The sequence below is a fragment of the Xyrauchen texanus genome, chromosome 37 (genome assembly GCF_025860055.1).
Source record: "Xyrauchen texanus isolate HMW12.3.18 chromosome 37, RBS_HiC_50CHRs, whole genome shotgun sequence".
NCBI lineage: Eukaryota > Metazoa > Chordata > Actinopteri > Cypriniformes > Catostomidae > Xyrauchen > Xyrauchen texanus.
Window position 1 is genome coordinate 28306898 of NC_068312.1, and position 16892 is coordinate 28323789.

General features: G+C 36.9%; 1 protein-coding gene across 1 annotated transcript in view; it reads left to right on the forward strand.

Annotated features, from left to right (window-relative positions):
- obscna (obscurin, cytoskeletal calmodulin and titin-interacting RhoGEF a) overlaps nt 1-16892 on the forward strand; it is a 62628-nt gene that overhangs the window by 33552 nt on the left and 12184 nt on the right. Inside the window, exons 33-62 of the mRNA XM_052108202.1 lie at nt 659-925; nt 1009-1275; nt 1480-1746; nt 1840-2106; nt 2208-2477; nt 2619-2885; nt 2977-5271; nt 5751-5808; nt 5944-6056; nt 6176-6285; nt 6440-6640; nt 6810-6904; nt 7355-7528; nt 8919-9078; nt 9203-9310; nt 9428-9592; nt 9725-9883; nt 11034-11211; nt 11327-11440; nt 11681-11848; nt 11943-12045; nt 12134-12263; nt 12391-12499; nt 13927-14005; nt 14188-14324; nt 14878-14990; nt 15106-15274; nt 15366-15450; nt 16274-16474; nt 16787-16847. Coding sequence (XP_051964162.1) covers nt 659-925; nt 1009-1275; nt 1480-1746; nt 1840-2106; nt 2208-2477; nt 2619-2885; nt 2977-5271; nt 5751-5808; nt 5944-6056; nt 6176-6285; nt 6440-6640; nt 6810-6904; nt 7355-7528; nt 8919-9078; nt 9203-9310; nt 9428-9592; nt 9725-9883; nt 11034-11211; nt 11327-11440; nt 11681-11848; nt 11943-12045; nt 12134-12263; nt 12391-12499; nt 13927-14005; nt 14188-14324; nt 14878-14990; nt 15106-15274; nt 15366-15450; nt 16274-16474; nt 16787-16847 — 6890 coding nt within the window. The remainder of the gene's footprint in view (nt 1-658; nt 926-1008; nt 1276-1479; nt 1747-1839; nt 2107-2207; nt 2478-2618; nt 2886-2976; nt 5272-5750; nt 5809-5943; nt 6057-6175; nt 6286-6439; nt 6641-6809; nt 6905-7354; nt 7529-8918; nt 9079-9202; nt 9311-9427; nt 9593-9724; nt 9884-11033; nt 11212-11326; nt 11441-11680; nt 11849-11942; nt 12046-12133; nt 12264-12390; nt 12500-13926; nt 14006-14187; nt 14325-14877; nt 14991-15105; nt 15275-15365; nt 15451-16273; nt 16475-16786; nt 16848-16892) is intronic.

Genomic DNA, 16892 nt, shown 5'->3' on the forward strand with positions numbered 1-16892 from the left:
TACTTCAACTAAGTACTGAGTTAAGGGTCTGAATACATATGTCATTGTGATATTTCAGTTTTTTTTTTTTATACATTTAATACATTTTTTGCTTTGTCATTATGGGGTATGGAGTGTAGATTGATGTGGAAAAATAATAATAATTTAAAGCATTTTAGCGTAAGGCTGAAACATCACAAAATGTGAAAAAAATGAAGGGGTCTGAATACTTTATGAATGCACTGTACATCATTTATGTCATATTTACAAGCACCGAAAGTAGCCATAAGCACACAAATGGTGTAGTGGCTTCCTTTTTCAAATTATAGCCACTGTGTGGGAAAGAGTGTTCGACAATCCTCAAAGAAGATTAGAGAACAACTTTATATTTATTGGAAAACAGAAATTAACAAGCCAAAACAAAGGTAGTTGGAAGAGTAAGTCAAAGGTCTCCCTTCCCACACCACTCTTGCCACATCACTTTTGTTTAAAATGGTTGCCTTCAAGAAAAGAAAAAAGCTGGTGCAAGTGAAACAAACCATAAAGTGAAGAAATGAATACATTATTTGATAATGTTATCCTTTATTGCAAAGAAGTGTTAATTAAACCGTTTCAACAGGTTGTGTTGTCCTAATGTAAATTATATTAATTATGAGCTTTGTCCATTTTAATTTTTCAGAACAACCTTTGTACTTCAGCAAGAATCTTGAGTGTCAAGAAGCAGAGGAGGGAGAAACTGCCTTGATTTGCTGTGAACTTTCAAAACCTAGAGCAGCTGTACAGTGGAAGAAGGGAACAGTGCTGCTAAAGCCTGGCAGGAAGTATAAAATAAAGCAGAATGGTAGTGAATTGCAGCTTCAGATCTGTGAGCTCACCATTCAAGACAGTGGTGTCTACACATGTTGTGTTGGTAGTCTAGTGACCTCAGCATCTCTGGAAGTTAAAGGTACAGAATATTCTATTTTAGTTTTTATTTAGTATAACAATGATATTCAATTAACAAGTAACACACTTATTTGCTGTATCCAGAGCAACCTCTGTATTTCTGTGAGGAGCTCCAAAGGCAAGAAGTAGAAGAAGGTGAGACTGCCATAATGACCTGTGAGCTCTCTAAAACCGGAGATGCAGTGCAGTGGATGAAGGGAACAGTGCTGCTTAGACCAGGAAATAAATATAATATGAAGGAGAATGGGTGTAAATTACAGCTTCTGATACATGATTTGAACAGTCAAGACAGTGGCATGTACAAATGTTGTGTTGGTAGCTTGGTGACCACAGCATCTCTTGAGGTGAAGGGTATGTATTTATTAAGATTAAATCCCCATCTTGACATTTTCCTTTCATGCATATGTCAATTTTAACCAAGCAAGATTTCATTTTTCAACATTCTAAATATTGGACAAGATATCTAGTAAGCATGGAATGTTCAGCATCAGTTTCCCTCTTTGCAGTTCGAGGCTTTTAATAGAATTAGGCCATATTTATATTTTCTTTCTCCAGAACCACCCATTGTCTTCATAGAGGAGCTCCAAAGTCAGGAGGTAGAGGAGGTTAAGACAGCCTTCCTTTGCTGTAAACTCTCAAAACCTGGAGTTGCTGTGCAGTGGAGGAAGGGATCATTGCTGCTAAAACCAGGAAGAAAGTACGAGATGAAACAGGAAGACTGTATACTACAGCTTCAGATACATGACCTGAAAAGTGAAGACAGTGGCTCTTATAAATGTTGTGCAGGTAGCCTGGTGACAAGTGCTTCTCTTATGGTGAAAGGTAAGTGAATTACTTAAAGTTTATTTTCACCCAGAGATAAAGAAGGACATTGTAAGTATATTTTTTTGTTGATTTTTTTTTTACCCTGTCCAGAGCAACCTTTGTTCTTCTGCAAGTATCTGCAAGGCATTGAAGCAGAGGAAGGTAAGACAGCCTACCTGAGCTGTGAACTCTCCAAACCTGGAGTTGCTGTGCAGTGGAAGAAGGGAGCAGTGTTGCTAAATCCAGGAAACAAGTATGAGATTAAACAGGATGGCTGTCTACTACATCTACAGATATATGACTTGAAAAGTCAAGACTCTGGCTCTTATAAATGTTGTGCAGGTAGCCTGGTGACAACCGCTTCCCTACTGGTAAAGGGTAAGTCAATTATGTCATGCATTAAGCCATTCATCTGTTTGTTTCTTTGGTTGATCAAGAAATTTAAGGTCTTAGATATATATATTTTTTACCCTCTCCAGAACAGCCTCTGTTCTTTTCTGAGGAGCTCCAAAACCAAGAAGCAGAGCAGGGAAAGACAGCCATCTTGCACTGTGAGCTCTCTAAAAAAACTGGAATTACTGTGCAGTGGAAGAAAGGAGTTGTGCTGCTGAAGCCTGGTAAAAAGTATGAGATGAATCAGGATAACTGTAAACTACAGCTTCAGATCCATGAGCTAACAGCTCAGGACAGTGGGAGCTACAAATGTTGTGCTGGAACCCTGGTGACTACTTGCTCAATTTTGGTGAAAGGTGTGGTGCTTGTTTTGGTGCAACATATCTGCTTTATCGAATGCTGTATGGATGTAGTACTCTTACAATCTAGCTTTCAATCAAACAAGTCATTTCACATTTCTAGCACTTGCTAATAAGTCTTTATTTCACCATGTCCAGAGCAACCTTTATTCTTTTGCAAGAACCTTCAAAGCATTGAAGCAGTGGAAGGTGAAGCAGCTATCCTAAGCTGTGAGCTTTCAAAACCCGGTGTTGCTGTACAGTGGAAGAAGGGAACAGTGTTGTTAAAGCCTGGAAGCAAATATGAAATGAAACAAAATGGCTCAGAATTACACCTTCAAATCCATGATCTAAAATGTCAGGATAGTGGTGTCTACAATTGCTGTACTGCTAGGATTGAGACAACAGCTTCTGTTGTTATAAAAGGTACATTTATAAGCATACTTCCATTTTCCTTAAAGCATTGCTTAACATTTAATACATTAATTGGTAATGTTATTTACTGTAATGTCATCAGAGGCTTCACCAAAAACTAAAGACATCCCTCAAGCCCCACCAAGATCAAAAGGAAAAAATTGTCAGCTAAGTGTTATTGTGGAAAAACCACGCAGTGACCTAGTTCAAAGTAAACAGCTGTCAGTGATTGAGACAACAGACAACACTATCTTAGAACCATCAGAAAGTCACTTCCAAGATCTCTTTGAGAAAGAGGCAGATGACCAAGCAGTCCAGAGTAAATCATTAGTGAGACAAAAGGGAAAAAATGGGAGTCCTAAAATGACTCGGGTTGTACACAAGTTTGGTCCTACCATGGAAGAACCTGAAATTCCTTCTCTTTCAACCCATGTACATGAAGAACAAATAAAAAAAGGAGTGGATGCAGATTCCAAAATTCTTGCTAGGATTTCTAAAGACCAGCACAATGAAGAGATATCAGTGCAAGCTCTGAAGAAAATTCCAAGCACAGATAAAAATGAACATAAAGGCAAGGAACTACCCAGAGACATTCCCCAGCCTTCACACAGGTCAAAGGGTAAGGTCACACATATTAATGTTTCACCCCAAGACCAACACAATGTCAAACAGCCAACTGTGGACAAGGAGTCCAACAAACAAGATGTGGTCATGATGTCAAGAGTGGAAACCCCAAAGGCATCTGAGCATGTCAACCTAACTCTAGCTCTCCCCAATGAGGTCTCCCAGCCTTGTGTTGAATCCAAAAGTCAACCCTATGTCTTGGAAGTAAAGAACCAGGGTATCGACATAAAGCAAACAGAATATAAATATATTTCTCCAAGCCTCTCCAAAGAAATGGCCCCCCATCAAATTGAACCATTCCAAAGAGTGGCCACAGAGCAAATTGTGGACACTGTCTCCATGGTATTAGAAGATGATGAATTGCACCTCCATAAGGACAAAGAGTGGGAACAAAATAAAGTAAGTGTTGCCACAGAGCCAATTGTGGACACCAACTTCAAGGCATCAGAGGACGATGAATTGCACTTCAGGAAGAATAAAGATAAGGAGCAGGAAAATAAATTATTGGATAAAAGTGTACTATATGAGAGACCATATGTCAGTTTTGAAAGGGGTTCAGAAATTGAAAAGATTAAATTCATTGATGAACATTATGGAACAGTGCCAAAGCATGTTGAAGAAAGATATTCAAAACTAAAAAGCTCCAAGGATCAAGAGGCAGAACTGAGACGGAAACTCTTTGATAAAAATGTTACATATGAGAAACCAAATATTGATTCTGAAAAGGTTTCAGAAACTGAAAACATTCAGTCCTTTGATGAACATCATGGAAAAGTGCCAAATTATTTAGAAGAAAAAGCTCCAAAACCAAGAAGCCCCAAGGATCAAGTGACAAAATCGAACAAAAAATTACTGGTAAAATCTGAGAAACCCATTGTCCACTCTGAAAAGAGTCCAGAAATTGAACAGGTTAAATCAATAGATGAACATCATAGAAAAGTGCCAAAGCATGTTGAAGAAAAAGCACCAAGTGTTGTTATAACAAGCCAGAAACTTCAAAAACATCATATATTTTCTACAGAGAAAGCTAATGCAATGTCTTTTAAAGAAGTGCAGAGGAAGTCACAGGTCAAGCTTGAAGAATATGTTTCTCGGGGATCTATAACTCAAGTACAGGAGATGACGACAGATCAGATCATGCTAGGTGCTCAAAGTGTGGATACTAATGAACAGAATATTTCCCAAGCAGAACAAGTTAGTTTTGATAGCCCTGGGATAGACATACATTTTGAAGATGAGCCGGAGATGCTGGAGGCTGCCATTAAGATTCAAGCTGCTTTCAAGGGCTACAAAACTAGAAAGGATATGCGGCCTGGCTTCAAAAAAGTGTTCAAGAACCAGAATATCGAAATTGGTGGCACATTATTCTTAGAGTGTGTTGTGGAAGGTAGAATCTGCATGGTGCGCTGGCTTAAAGATGGAGTAGATCTCAAGCCAGGGAAAAGGTACAAAATCACCCATAATGAGGATGGTAGGTGCCTTCTAGCATTTTCCATTGTTACAACCAAAGATGCTGGAATCTATACATGTGAAGTAGAAAACAAGTTTGGAACAATTAGTTACAATGGGAATGTGACAGTGGGTAAACCTCAAAAGCCATCGCTGAAAAGTCAGACTGTACAAACACCAGGTACAGAAATTGTCTCTGGGAAAGAGACTGTACAGACACTTAATACTGAAGAGGAATTATTGAGACTTGCCTATGATCTACCGGCAGATGACACCTTCAGCAAGATCAAGGAGAAGAGGAGAAGTCTAATATCAGTCAGCTCAAGTGAGTTGCAATATACTGTATTTTGCCTGTTTCAAAGTGTTGGTCTTAATTTAAAGCTATAACAGTAACAATAGTAATATTAATAGTAACTATACACTTTTAAAGGTATAAAAGAGTCATAAATAACATTTCTGCCATAATTTATTCACCGTGATATCGTTCTAAAACTTGTTGCCATTAAACCTAGTTTATCGTTTAAAATGTGTGCCAATATAAGCGAGCTTCTCTGGTAATGCTCATGAATGCAGAACAGATGTCAAGATTTTCACTGAGAAATTACTGAAATATTTGGTTGTTTCTCACCAAACTTTGACTTTTTATAATATGACAAATCACATTGACTAGTTTTTATGATACTTTTGGGTCCTTTTTAAACCTTAGAAAAAGGCATACAGATGTGAAATTATATGAGGGTTAATTATTTATGTGGTGAACCATTTCTATAGGTGAACTGTGCCTTTAATTCCTTTCCTCTTTAGTGTCCTGTCACTCAGATTATGACACAGCCCCTGATGCTGAGATGGAACACCTATCTTGGTAAGATAAATTAAGGAAAATACCTCTCAAGGATTCAATTTACAAAGAATAGTTGCAGCTAAAAGATTATTATTTTCTTGCTTTACTTTGGGTTGAATCTTTCAAGTATTTTTTTCATCATCTCTTCTCAATCAGGGGGAAAGAGCCAGAGAAGTCAAAATCTGAAGCTCCAACTACTCAAAGTTCTGAAGAAAATAAAAGTATTAGTGCACAACCCCCAAAGACTTTAGGCCAGCTGAAAGTGAAAGGTCAGTTCTATTGGTACTACAAGTTGGGGTTCAGTTTGTTCAAGGACTAAAGCCTCATGGAAAGTATGAGAAGATCAATAAACCTTTGCGACTATTTTACGCATTTGTATTTGTCATAGATGCTAATCCACTGAGCAGAGCACCTTCTCCTAAACGCATACATTCCTACAAGTCCTCAGCAAATATTGAGTCATTCTCAGAGTCAGATGGAGATGAAGACAGAGGAGAGGTATTATATAAGTATCTTTATCGTAAGCTAAAAATAATAATAAACTTTACTTATAGAGAACTTTTAGCTGAAGCTCAGAGTGCTTTACAACCAAGTTGAATGTTCATAAAAAAAATATTATTTTATTTGATTCATTTATTTTGTCATACTGCAGACATTTGACCTTTATGTAGCCAAAACGGATTGTCATCCTATGGGAGGAAACAAAGAGGCTTTTGTACTAAAGGAAGGCCAATTTGTGGAGGTCCTGGACTCAGGTCATCCTGTCAGGTGGCTTGTCCGTACAAAGCCAACCAAGATCACACCATCCCGTCAAGGCTGGGTTTCCCCAGCATACCTAGAGAAAAAGATAAAAGTGAGTTGATATATATGAGTTGATCATAAAAAAGGTGCTTCGTGTCAGTGTTTGAAATTTTTTAAAACAATGCAATTTGCCGCATTAATACCTGTGTGCAGAAAACAAAATGTTACATCAAAGAAGTTGCTATGTCATTTCAGTAATCATTTAAATTGTCTACTCAAAGGAAACCTTTTCATTGGGCCATGAATTAGAGACAAGAGATACCCCTGAAAAAGGCAAAACAATGGTCACAAAGGATGAGCACAGCTTGATCCAAAGGTAGGTCAACATCATTTGCTATAAGAAACTGACCCAACACTACACAACTCTTGCTGACCCTTTACAGAGTTTGTCTAACAGTTATTACTCAGACTCAAAAAATTGGGAGAGACACAAAAAGCTTGCTTCCCTGTCTCCTGAGAGCATACGTACATTAAAAGAGTATGTACAGCGTTGAGCAAAATAAACTCTATTAACATCAAAAAGCCTATTACAATGAAAAAATATGCATAATACATTGCCATAGTTTAACTCTGTTATTCTTTACAAATCACTTCTGTTAAAGTTTGGGTTTGGAGTATGTCGTGAGCCATTTTTAATGCCTGACCTACTGTAAATGTCTGAGGTGTCATCCAAAAAGCTGTAATATACTGTTGATATTATGATGTTTTAGTGAGAACCTAAATTGTTTCACTATCTACTACATGTCTGTTTTTTTTCACTTCTCAGTCAGTTGATCAAGGGACTGCTTGATGGTGAGATCGATTTTGTGCAGGAGATGAACTTCTTTTTGGAGCACCATTTACAGTACTTAGATACAAGCTCTCAAGTTCCTCTCACTATCCTCAGCCAAAAAGAGTATATTTTCCGCAATATCAGGGATATTGCAAGCTTCCATGAATGGTAAAAACATTTATAAAGTGTGTGTATATATATATATATACATACACACACACACATAAACACTGGTGGCCAAAGGTTTAGAATAATGTACAGATTTTGCTCTTATGGAAAGAAATTTTATTCACCAAATATTCAACTGAACACAATGTATAGTCAGGACATTAATAACATGAAAAAGAACTATTACAATTTGATTTTGTTTTTTCAGAACTTGTTTTTAAACTACTTCAAAGAGTTCTCATCAAAAAATGCACCAATGACAGATCTTTGGCATTCTAGCTGTCAATTTGTCCAGAGACTCAGGTGATATTTCACCCCACTCTTCCTGTAGCTCTTGCCATAGATGTGGCTGTCTTGTCGGGCACTTCTCATACACCTTACAGTCTAGCTGATCCCACAAAAGCTCAATGGGGTTAATATCCAAAACACTCTTTTCCAATTATCTGTTGTCCAGTGTCTGTGTTTCTTTCCCAGTCTAACCTTTTCTTTTTCTTTTTGATAGCCTTCATTCCTCAAAACAATGTTTGACTGATGAGTTTCTAGAGAAAGCTGTTTCTTTTTTACCATTTTTGCCTAATATTGACCTTAAGGCATACCAGTCTACTGCATAATGTGACAACTCAAAAACAAACACAAAGACAATGTAAAGCTTCATTTCTCTCTTTCCTAGCATTTTTCCCATGTATGTGCAAGGTCCGCTTCATGATAGTCTGCATATATATATGATTATATTTGATTTGACACAAGTTTTACACCGGATGCCCTTCCTGACACAACCCCCAGTGGCTGCGGGACTCTCACTTACACACATACAGGCAGTTTAGAGTCTCAATTTCACTTAACCTGCATGCTTTTGGATTTGTGGGGGAAACCGAGCACCCGGTGGAAACCCACGCAAACACAGGGAGAACATGCAAATTCCACACAGAAAGGCCCTAGTTGAGCCAGGACTCGAACACAGGACCTTCTTGCTGTGAGGTGACAGTGCTAATAGATTTGATCAAAAATGACATTTTTCAAATAGTGATGGGGCTGTTTTTTACACCAGTAATGTCTTGACTATACTTTGTGATCAGTTGAAGGCCACTTGAATGCCACAAAGTACCAATTTCCTTCCGAAACAGCAAAATCTGTACATTATTCAAAATTTTGCCCACCAGTCTATGTATACATGTATGTATATATATATACAGTATATATATATATATATATATATATATATATATATATATATATATATATATATATATATATATATATATATATATATATATATATATTCATTCCATAATATTCTCTTTAGATTCAGAGTGAAAAGTGGATGTGTTGATTTGTCTACCCTCATGCACTCACGTATTGGGTTAACTTATTGACTACCTCCATCCCACAGCTGTATTCTCCCAAAACTGGAGATGTGCTTCTCCGATGACGATGTAGCCCAGTGTTTTGTCAGTTATTCACCAGACTTTGAGATGTATCTCCAATACATTACAGGCCAGCCCCAAGCTGAAGCCTGCATCTCAGACAAAAACACACAGTACTTTTTTAAGGCAAGATGACAATACTATTTTAAAGATGGCAGATAACAAAGTGTTTTTAATTGGTGTGAAATACCTTACAATAAACTCATCCTGCTATGTAAATAAATAAATCTCTCCTCCTGCTATGTTCCAGCAATATGCAAACACCGAGTTGGCACCTTTGAACACACAGGTCTTCAATGTTGGCACATATTTGCAGAGACCAATGGAGAGAATTCAAACATACAAGAATGCACTTAAGGTGTGATAAATTATTGACAAAATAGTTTTCATAATTTATATTCATAAACAAATACAGGATAAAATGTCTGCCACCAATTTCTTGAAGCTTTAGAATAATATACAATATGTATTTTAGGAGCTGATCAGAAACAAAGCAAAGAGTGGACAGAACTGTTGTCTTCTTGAAGATGCCTTTGCCGTGGTTTCCAGCTTGCCTTGGCGTGCGGAGAACTTGCATCATCTTTCCATGATTGAGAATTACCCTGCACCTCTTAAGGGTCTTGGAGAGCCTGTTAGACAGGTATAACATATAATGCTGTAATTACACTTATTACATGTAAACAAGACAAAATGTGTTAGTAAGAACTTGAAAGTATAAGCAAACTAGTGATCATTCTGCTAATGATAGTATGTTTTTTTTTTTTTTTTGCAGGGCCATTTTACAATATGGGAGGAGGTTCCTGAGGTCAAGATTTCTCAGAGAGGACATCGCCGCCATGTCTTTCTCTTCAAAGACTGTGTTGTCTTCTGCAAGCCAAATAGAGAACTCAGCACATACACTGAGTCCTACATATTCAGGAATAAAATGAAGGTGCAATTTATTTGAAGTTTATTTAGTGATGTAGTATACGTAAGTTTGAGGGTGTATTAGCGCTTTTTTGTGGAAATTAATCTATGAAAAACGGTTCAAGGAACGAAAACAACAAAAATCGAAAATGAACAAAACATTTTCCAGAACGTAAAACAAAGAAAGGAACAAAGGGATTTTCAAAAGTTCTGGATTGAAAACGTATTTTTAAATTCTGGCAACTATTTATAAATGGTTTATTTTGTTACAATAGTTTTTTCATGCTTTTTAAATGTCAAAGGGTTTATCACAATACATTTTTGGAACTACATCACTCGTTGCTACTACATGTTGCTAGACAAAATGAAACATGCTTTGATCCTGAAGGAAACTGGTGCATCACAAATTTCTTTGCCTAATTGCCCGTTGTGGATATCACATTCTGAAACATTATTAGAAGTAAAAAGTAAATTACTCAGTTGTTTTCAAGTCTTCACTGAATTATTGTTAGGCATGTGCATTTAATACAGATTTGATGTAGATTAAATAGACTGAGATGCAGATCTGTGATTAAAATTATACTTAACTGTTAATTAAGTGTATGCTTGTTATGATTTCTATGCTGATAAATCCACCACACAAGAACAAATTTAATAGCTTATTTTCGCTTATTTTGATGAGGCAAGTGGCTTGTTTTGGGCTTGTTTTTCCAGACCAGCTCCTTTATTTCTCTTGCACGATCTGGCAACACAGCAGCTGGTATTTTGCCCACCTCTTAGTGCAGAGTACTGTTATTTTAAAAATATTTTTATTAACCATTCTTTTATTTTTTTCTAACCATTTACCATTTGAAAGGGAGGCTGTGGAACAGAACGACAGTTTATCTATTGTTTTATAAATTGAAACCTAACAAATGTTCAAATGTGGCTTTACTGTCCAAATAATTTTTGGGGTCAATGCTGTTTAGTGGTTAGGTATACCTTGCAATTGTAGAGACTTGCATTTAAGAACCCATCACTGAACAAAAATGTAAGCAACTATAAGTAAGTTTGTCAGCAAAGATTTATTGTATTTTTTTTTTTTATAGATTTTTTGCAAGAGAGTAATATCGTGTCAGTGCTAATCACTGCAGTCCATTTCACACCCATTTCAAATCCATTTCCTTTCTTCACAGTTGAGTGATATTGACGTAAAAGATACAGTGGAAGGAGATGACCGGTCATTTGGTCTGTGGCACGAGCACCGGGGAATGATGAGAAAAATTATTCTGCAAGCTCGGTCCATCCTCCTCCGCCTTTCCTGGCTCAAAGATCTGAGAGACCTGCAGCAGCGCAGCAAACAGCCCACTTGGAGTAAGTCAGGATACACTGCAGCTGGCCACACCTACAACAGAATCTGTTTTTGATGCATTGAAATGCTGGTTTATTTTTGAGGCACAGTTAGACTTGATTTTGTTTGTATTTTCAGGTGCCCCATGCTTTGAGCAGCATCTAACTGACTTCTCAGCAAAGCTTGGGCAAACTCTAAAACTGACCTGCAAGGTCACTGGTACACCAAAACTGGCAATAAAGTGGTATAAAGGTAAATGGTATATGTGTGTGTGTGTGTGTGTGTGTGTGTGTGTGTGTGTGTGTGTGTGTGTGTGTGTGTGTATATATAATGGACAAAATATATATAATATTGGGTCAAAGAATCGACTATGTTCCCTGGGAATCAACTGACAATATCAGTTGTATCATTGTAGCACCAGTTACGTCTGTGGTTGTCATACCTTTACATTAACAGTTATATAAATAGATTCTGGTGATGTACTTTCCTCAGATGGTTATGCTCTGAAGGATGACCAGCATCACATTACCTCAGAAGGACAGTTGGGTGCTTGTTATCTTGTTCTGACTGGTGTTACAGTGGCAGACTCGGGTCAATACATGTGCTATGCATCCAATCCAGCAGGCAACGCAAGCACCTTGGCTAACATCAGGATTGATGGTATGTTTTTGGACACAGCAGAAAAGATTTTCTTACCATACTTTTATTAAATGTTAATAAATGTAGTTTGATTCAAATGTTTTGTTTCCCACAGTGCCTCCAAATTTCACAACCAGACTAGAAAATGTGCTGTTTGTGAAGGGTCAAGATATGCAGTTCAAGTGCTCCACAAAATCGATTCCTTTACCGTCAGTGAGGTAAAAATGGCTTCATTCACTCATATTGATATAATAGTGTGAGCTGTTTTATAAACATATGCACATTGTCTCTCTTCCATAATCACAGGTGGTTTAAGGATGGTATTGAGCTTGAGTATAACAGTAAACACAAGATTCATTCTGATGCGCAAGCAGGAATTCTTACTCTCACTGTAAAGCAAGCTGAAGAGGCAGACCTGGGTCAATACCAGTGCGAGGTACCATAAGAGAATCAATCACATGGCATCACATGGCTGCACATTTTGACTGTCTTTACTACTTTTCAATGACCTCTGATCATGTATTTCTTTCATTATATACACTGTCTCTCTGCTTTTGATGTAGCTACTGAATGAAGTGGGCAGTGCCAAATGTAAAGCTGAACTATACTCTCCAGCACCCATAGCTGTGACAGCCAAAAACAAAAAACAATCACAAACTGAGCCTACCCCAGGTAGGGTGAAGGAGAAGGTAAACAGCATTTACTATTTAATGTGGAGGCAGCGTGTATTTGCTCAATGACATCTCACTAACATTGGTGGTAGGCACCAGTACGCTTGAAGGAGCACATACCACAGTCACCTACAACTCCAGCTGCCTCAGTACATCCCTCATTTTCTGTCACAGAAATTCCAGATACATTTCTTTATACATTTACATTCCAAACCTCTAACATCAAGCCATGGGCTCTGTGGTCTGGACTGGTGACCAATCAAAAACATACGTATTAATAAAATATACTACAATGCTGTGCCAATTTGCACCAACAGTTTCCTTCATCTACTTGGTTGACCATTGCATTGTATCATTAGAAACATATACTTGCATTATAGTTTCAATATTTCATTTTTAACAGTAAGTACCGGCACATAGATGGTTTGTTTATTTGTAATTCATTTGGTCTTAAATGAAACTGCATGCTAATTCATATATCATAAACTTTAATGCAGGTCATTCTTTTCCTCCTCATACTGTACCTATGTGGTCATACTTTTTTATTTATGCCACATAGCATAAGTGGTTCAATAGAGGCCTTTGAACACCTGTCAGCCATGTGCATTCCCACATCCTGTTTATCACCATACTTTCCATCCCACTTCCTTTTTTAGTCCCAGAGCAGGAGACTAAAGATCCAATCAAAACCATCACCATGTAAGTCCTCACAAAGGTGGGATTGCCCCATGACTTTGCATGCATGTAATTCTTCCTTTCCCTCTATTCCTTTATCTTTCTCACATATTCTTTCTGTCTCGTACTCTCATTCTACATGTAAATCTGTTTATGTACATGTTGTCACTGTTTTCTGATCAATGCATGCTCAGCTAACCTGCCACGCCTACCATCTTCAAAGCTGGTTATGTGCTTAGACTCAAGCCTTGCTGCAGAAATTGCCAAGTGGCTTCTTGCACTACTTCTCTGTGTACATGTGATCTATTACAACTTTCGCTCTGTTTTTATACCTGTCATAATGAAGGTCAGTGATACAGTTTTTTTTTCACAGTTAAGATTGAGTTATAAATTCCCCTAAATTCCTTAATTTAAGTTAGTTAAGTACAATTACTTATCATTATTATTATTATCATTGGTGATTTCGTTATTTCATTATAAAGTGATATAAAGAAACTCATGTGACTTCACCATAAAATTGTGTCTTTTTGATACAGTCTCCACCTTGCTCTACATGTAGTTTTAAGTTGGTAAACCCTTCAAATGATGTAAAGCATTGTTACTAAATTAGGTTTAGTTTCTACTGTGAGCAATTAAAGGATATGAGGAAGTGTCTCTCACATGGAAGAGATCTGTTTGGGAGAAACGGTATACTATATGTGAAATCAAGCAAGTTTTATCAGTATGACATGCTATAAAATTATTTTCCAATAGAGCCCCAATCAGGAGGCTGGTCCAGTTCCTTTGTGAAGAACCTGTTTCATATACTCTTTCAGCCTGGATACCCTGAACAGTGAGTTTTCATAAACTCAGTAATTGACAACTATGATCTGTGGGCTATAAATAAACAATACCTTATATAGATTAGGTATACTGATTCTTCATTAAAAAATTATACAGTTGTTCTTCGAGCTTTAATATTCAGTTGACTGATCTCATTTTAAATGTCTTGTGACAAAATATGTGCTTCAGAAGACCTGCTGCAGGCATTGTAGAAACACACACTAATGAAGGACACAATGTTTTGGAAAAGCAGACACAGATCGCACAGGAACCCATGGGGCCTGAGGAAACACTTTTCTATTTAGAAACGGAGGAGGAGATACTGACAGGTGATGTTCTAAGTCTTTATTCACACTGCATATAAATTAGATTTGGTTCTCAAATCTGATCTTTAAGATGACATAACATGTTTATCATGAAATATTGTATTGTTCAAATTTTGCTCAAAAGGTACATGAGAAAACAACCAACATTTAATTTTATGCATTCATGACTCATTCACTATTCACTACAAAGTGAATGTCACATATTGAGGATAGAGAGAAAATGTGTATTTGGACAGTGCTTCAGACATGTTATACACATCACGTCACAAATGACCAAAAAATCCTACTTGAAATCTGACCGTTTGAACTGAGACACGTTCCAGAAAATCAGATTTCAAACCAGATGGAAGTGGTTTGGATCATATTTGTCAGTTTATATTTTGTTTTGCTGTTTAGACTATAAAACACTTAACAGATCTGAGTCAGATATACCAAAGAAATGGCATATATTTGTTGTGTCTGAACCATTAAAAATGTACAAGATTTTGAAGCCACATCTGAAGAGAAATAATTTGTATCAGCAGAGGAATGTGTAATAACATTTTTATTTCCTCAGAGCATCCTGTCGTGCAAGTTGGCATAGAAGACTTGACAGTCCTGCCTGGTCAGCCGGCAACCTTTTCTGCCATCATTACTGGCCAGCCCATCCCAAAGATTCTATGGTTTAAGGTATTAAAAGAGCAAAGTGGTGACACTGCATGTTGATATTCACATGTTGTGATGGAATGCCTTAATGTCTATTCATTGCAATAGAATTCTGAAATTTGCTTTCTCGTAACTGCAGGATGGCAAGGAAATCTTAGCCAATGAGTACACCAAAACCGTCCAAAGTAGTGCACGTTGCTCCCTCACTTTGCTGGACACTCACACAGAAGATTGTGGCACCTACACCTGCATAGCTAGCAACAGTGCAGGTCAAGCCACTTGCCACGCTAAACTGACTGTTGACACTGGTATGTATCATCTATTTTGACTGTCTTTAACATTATTACCTTCAATTTTACCTTCTCAACATTTTGTTTACCGTTTCTTTTTCAGGTCCAGATAACATTGAGGAGGAGAGAGAGGTGGAGTTTGGGAAAAGACGGAAGCTTCATTCTGTATATGATGTCGATGAGGAAATCGGAAGGTAATATTAAAGGAATATTCTGGGTTCAGTACAAGTTAAGCTCAATCGACAACATTTATGGCATAATTTTGATTACCAAAAAAATATTTTGACTTGTCCCTCCTCTTAAAAAAAATAAAAATGCAGAAATCAGGGGGCCTATTTTTTGAGGGTTTAAAGGCAGAAATTTGAAGCTTATACTTTTATAAAAGCACTTATATTAATTCTTCTGTTAATACTTTATATTTGAGCTATAAAGTGGTTTAAATTGTCATTCTTACAGTCATTTTTATGGTTTTTGGGTTTGTTGACATTACATCGTCATGGCAATGAAGTTCTAAAATTGGCTATAACTTTACAGAGCTTAGAAAGCGATTTTATCACACTAAAATCATATTACCATGCATATGGTTTATGTCTTGTGGCTATAATTTTGAAACAGTGAGTATTTGAATGTTTACGGATTGGCCCCTTTCACTTCCATTATGCGTGCCTGTCTGTAACCCAAATTTTTATGTTTATTAAAGAAAAGAAGGGTGAAGTCAAAAACTTTTTTTGGTTATCAACATTATGCCACAAATTCTGCCGATTGAGCTTAACTTGCATTGAACCCAGAATATTTCTTTAACAAGAGAGAATCAAGAAAGCACACTGATTTGTACTGAATTACCTACTTTTTAACTGTTTATTTAAGCTAACATATACTTTTTTTGTCAGATGCCACAGTAATAATAAGGTATTCTAATATCAGCCTTACTGTACATCTGACTAGTTGTATATGACATCCGCTATACACTATCTTTTATTAACACTTGTAAATTACCTCCTTTTTCTGTGTAACCAGGGGCACTTTTGGGGTGGTTAAAAAAGTCACACACAGGGCAAGTGGTGAATGCTTTGCTGCTAAGTTCCTTCCACTCAGAAGCAGTACAAGAACCAGAGCATTTCAGGAGAGAGATCTACTGTCCCGTCTGGCACATCATAGACTTGCATGCCTCTTGGACTTTTTCTCCACCCGTCGCACCCTGGTGTTGGTTATAGAACTGTAGGCTTCCTGTTTTCTCTTTATATTTAAAAATAAAACAAAATTATAACAATGCTTGTATATATAAATAACCAAGATGAAGGCCTAATATTTCCCTAACTTTATTCTAAACAAATGATCTTTTATGTTTACCTCTAACCTGGGGAAATTAATTTGCATTCCCCTCAGAATACCACAATTCCTTGTTTTTATACAATTTCAATAACACAGTTATAATAAGATAACTACTTTTTCATTGATGTCTAGATTTAGGATCTAGACAATCAATCAAATATGTTACTTACTGTATGTACTTCTCTGTAATTTCCTCAGATGTTCTACGCAAGGGTTACTAGATCATTTGTTTTTAAAGGGATCGGTTACAGAGAAGGAGGTAATATTGAGAACTCATTAAGTTATACAGAATTAATCAGTTTCA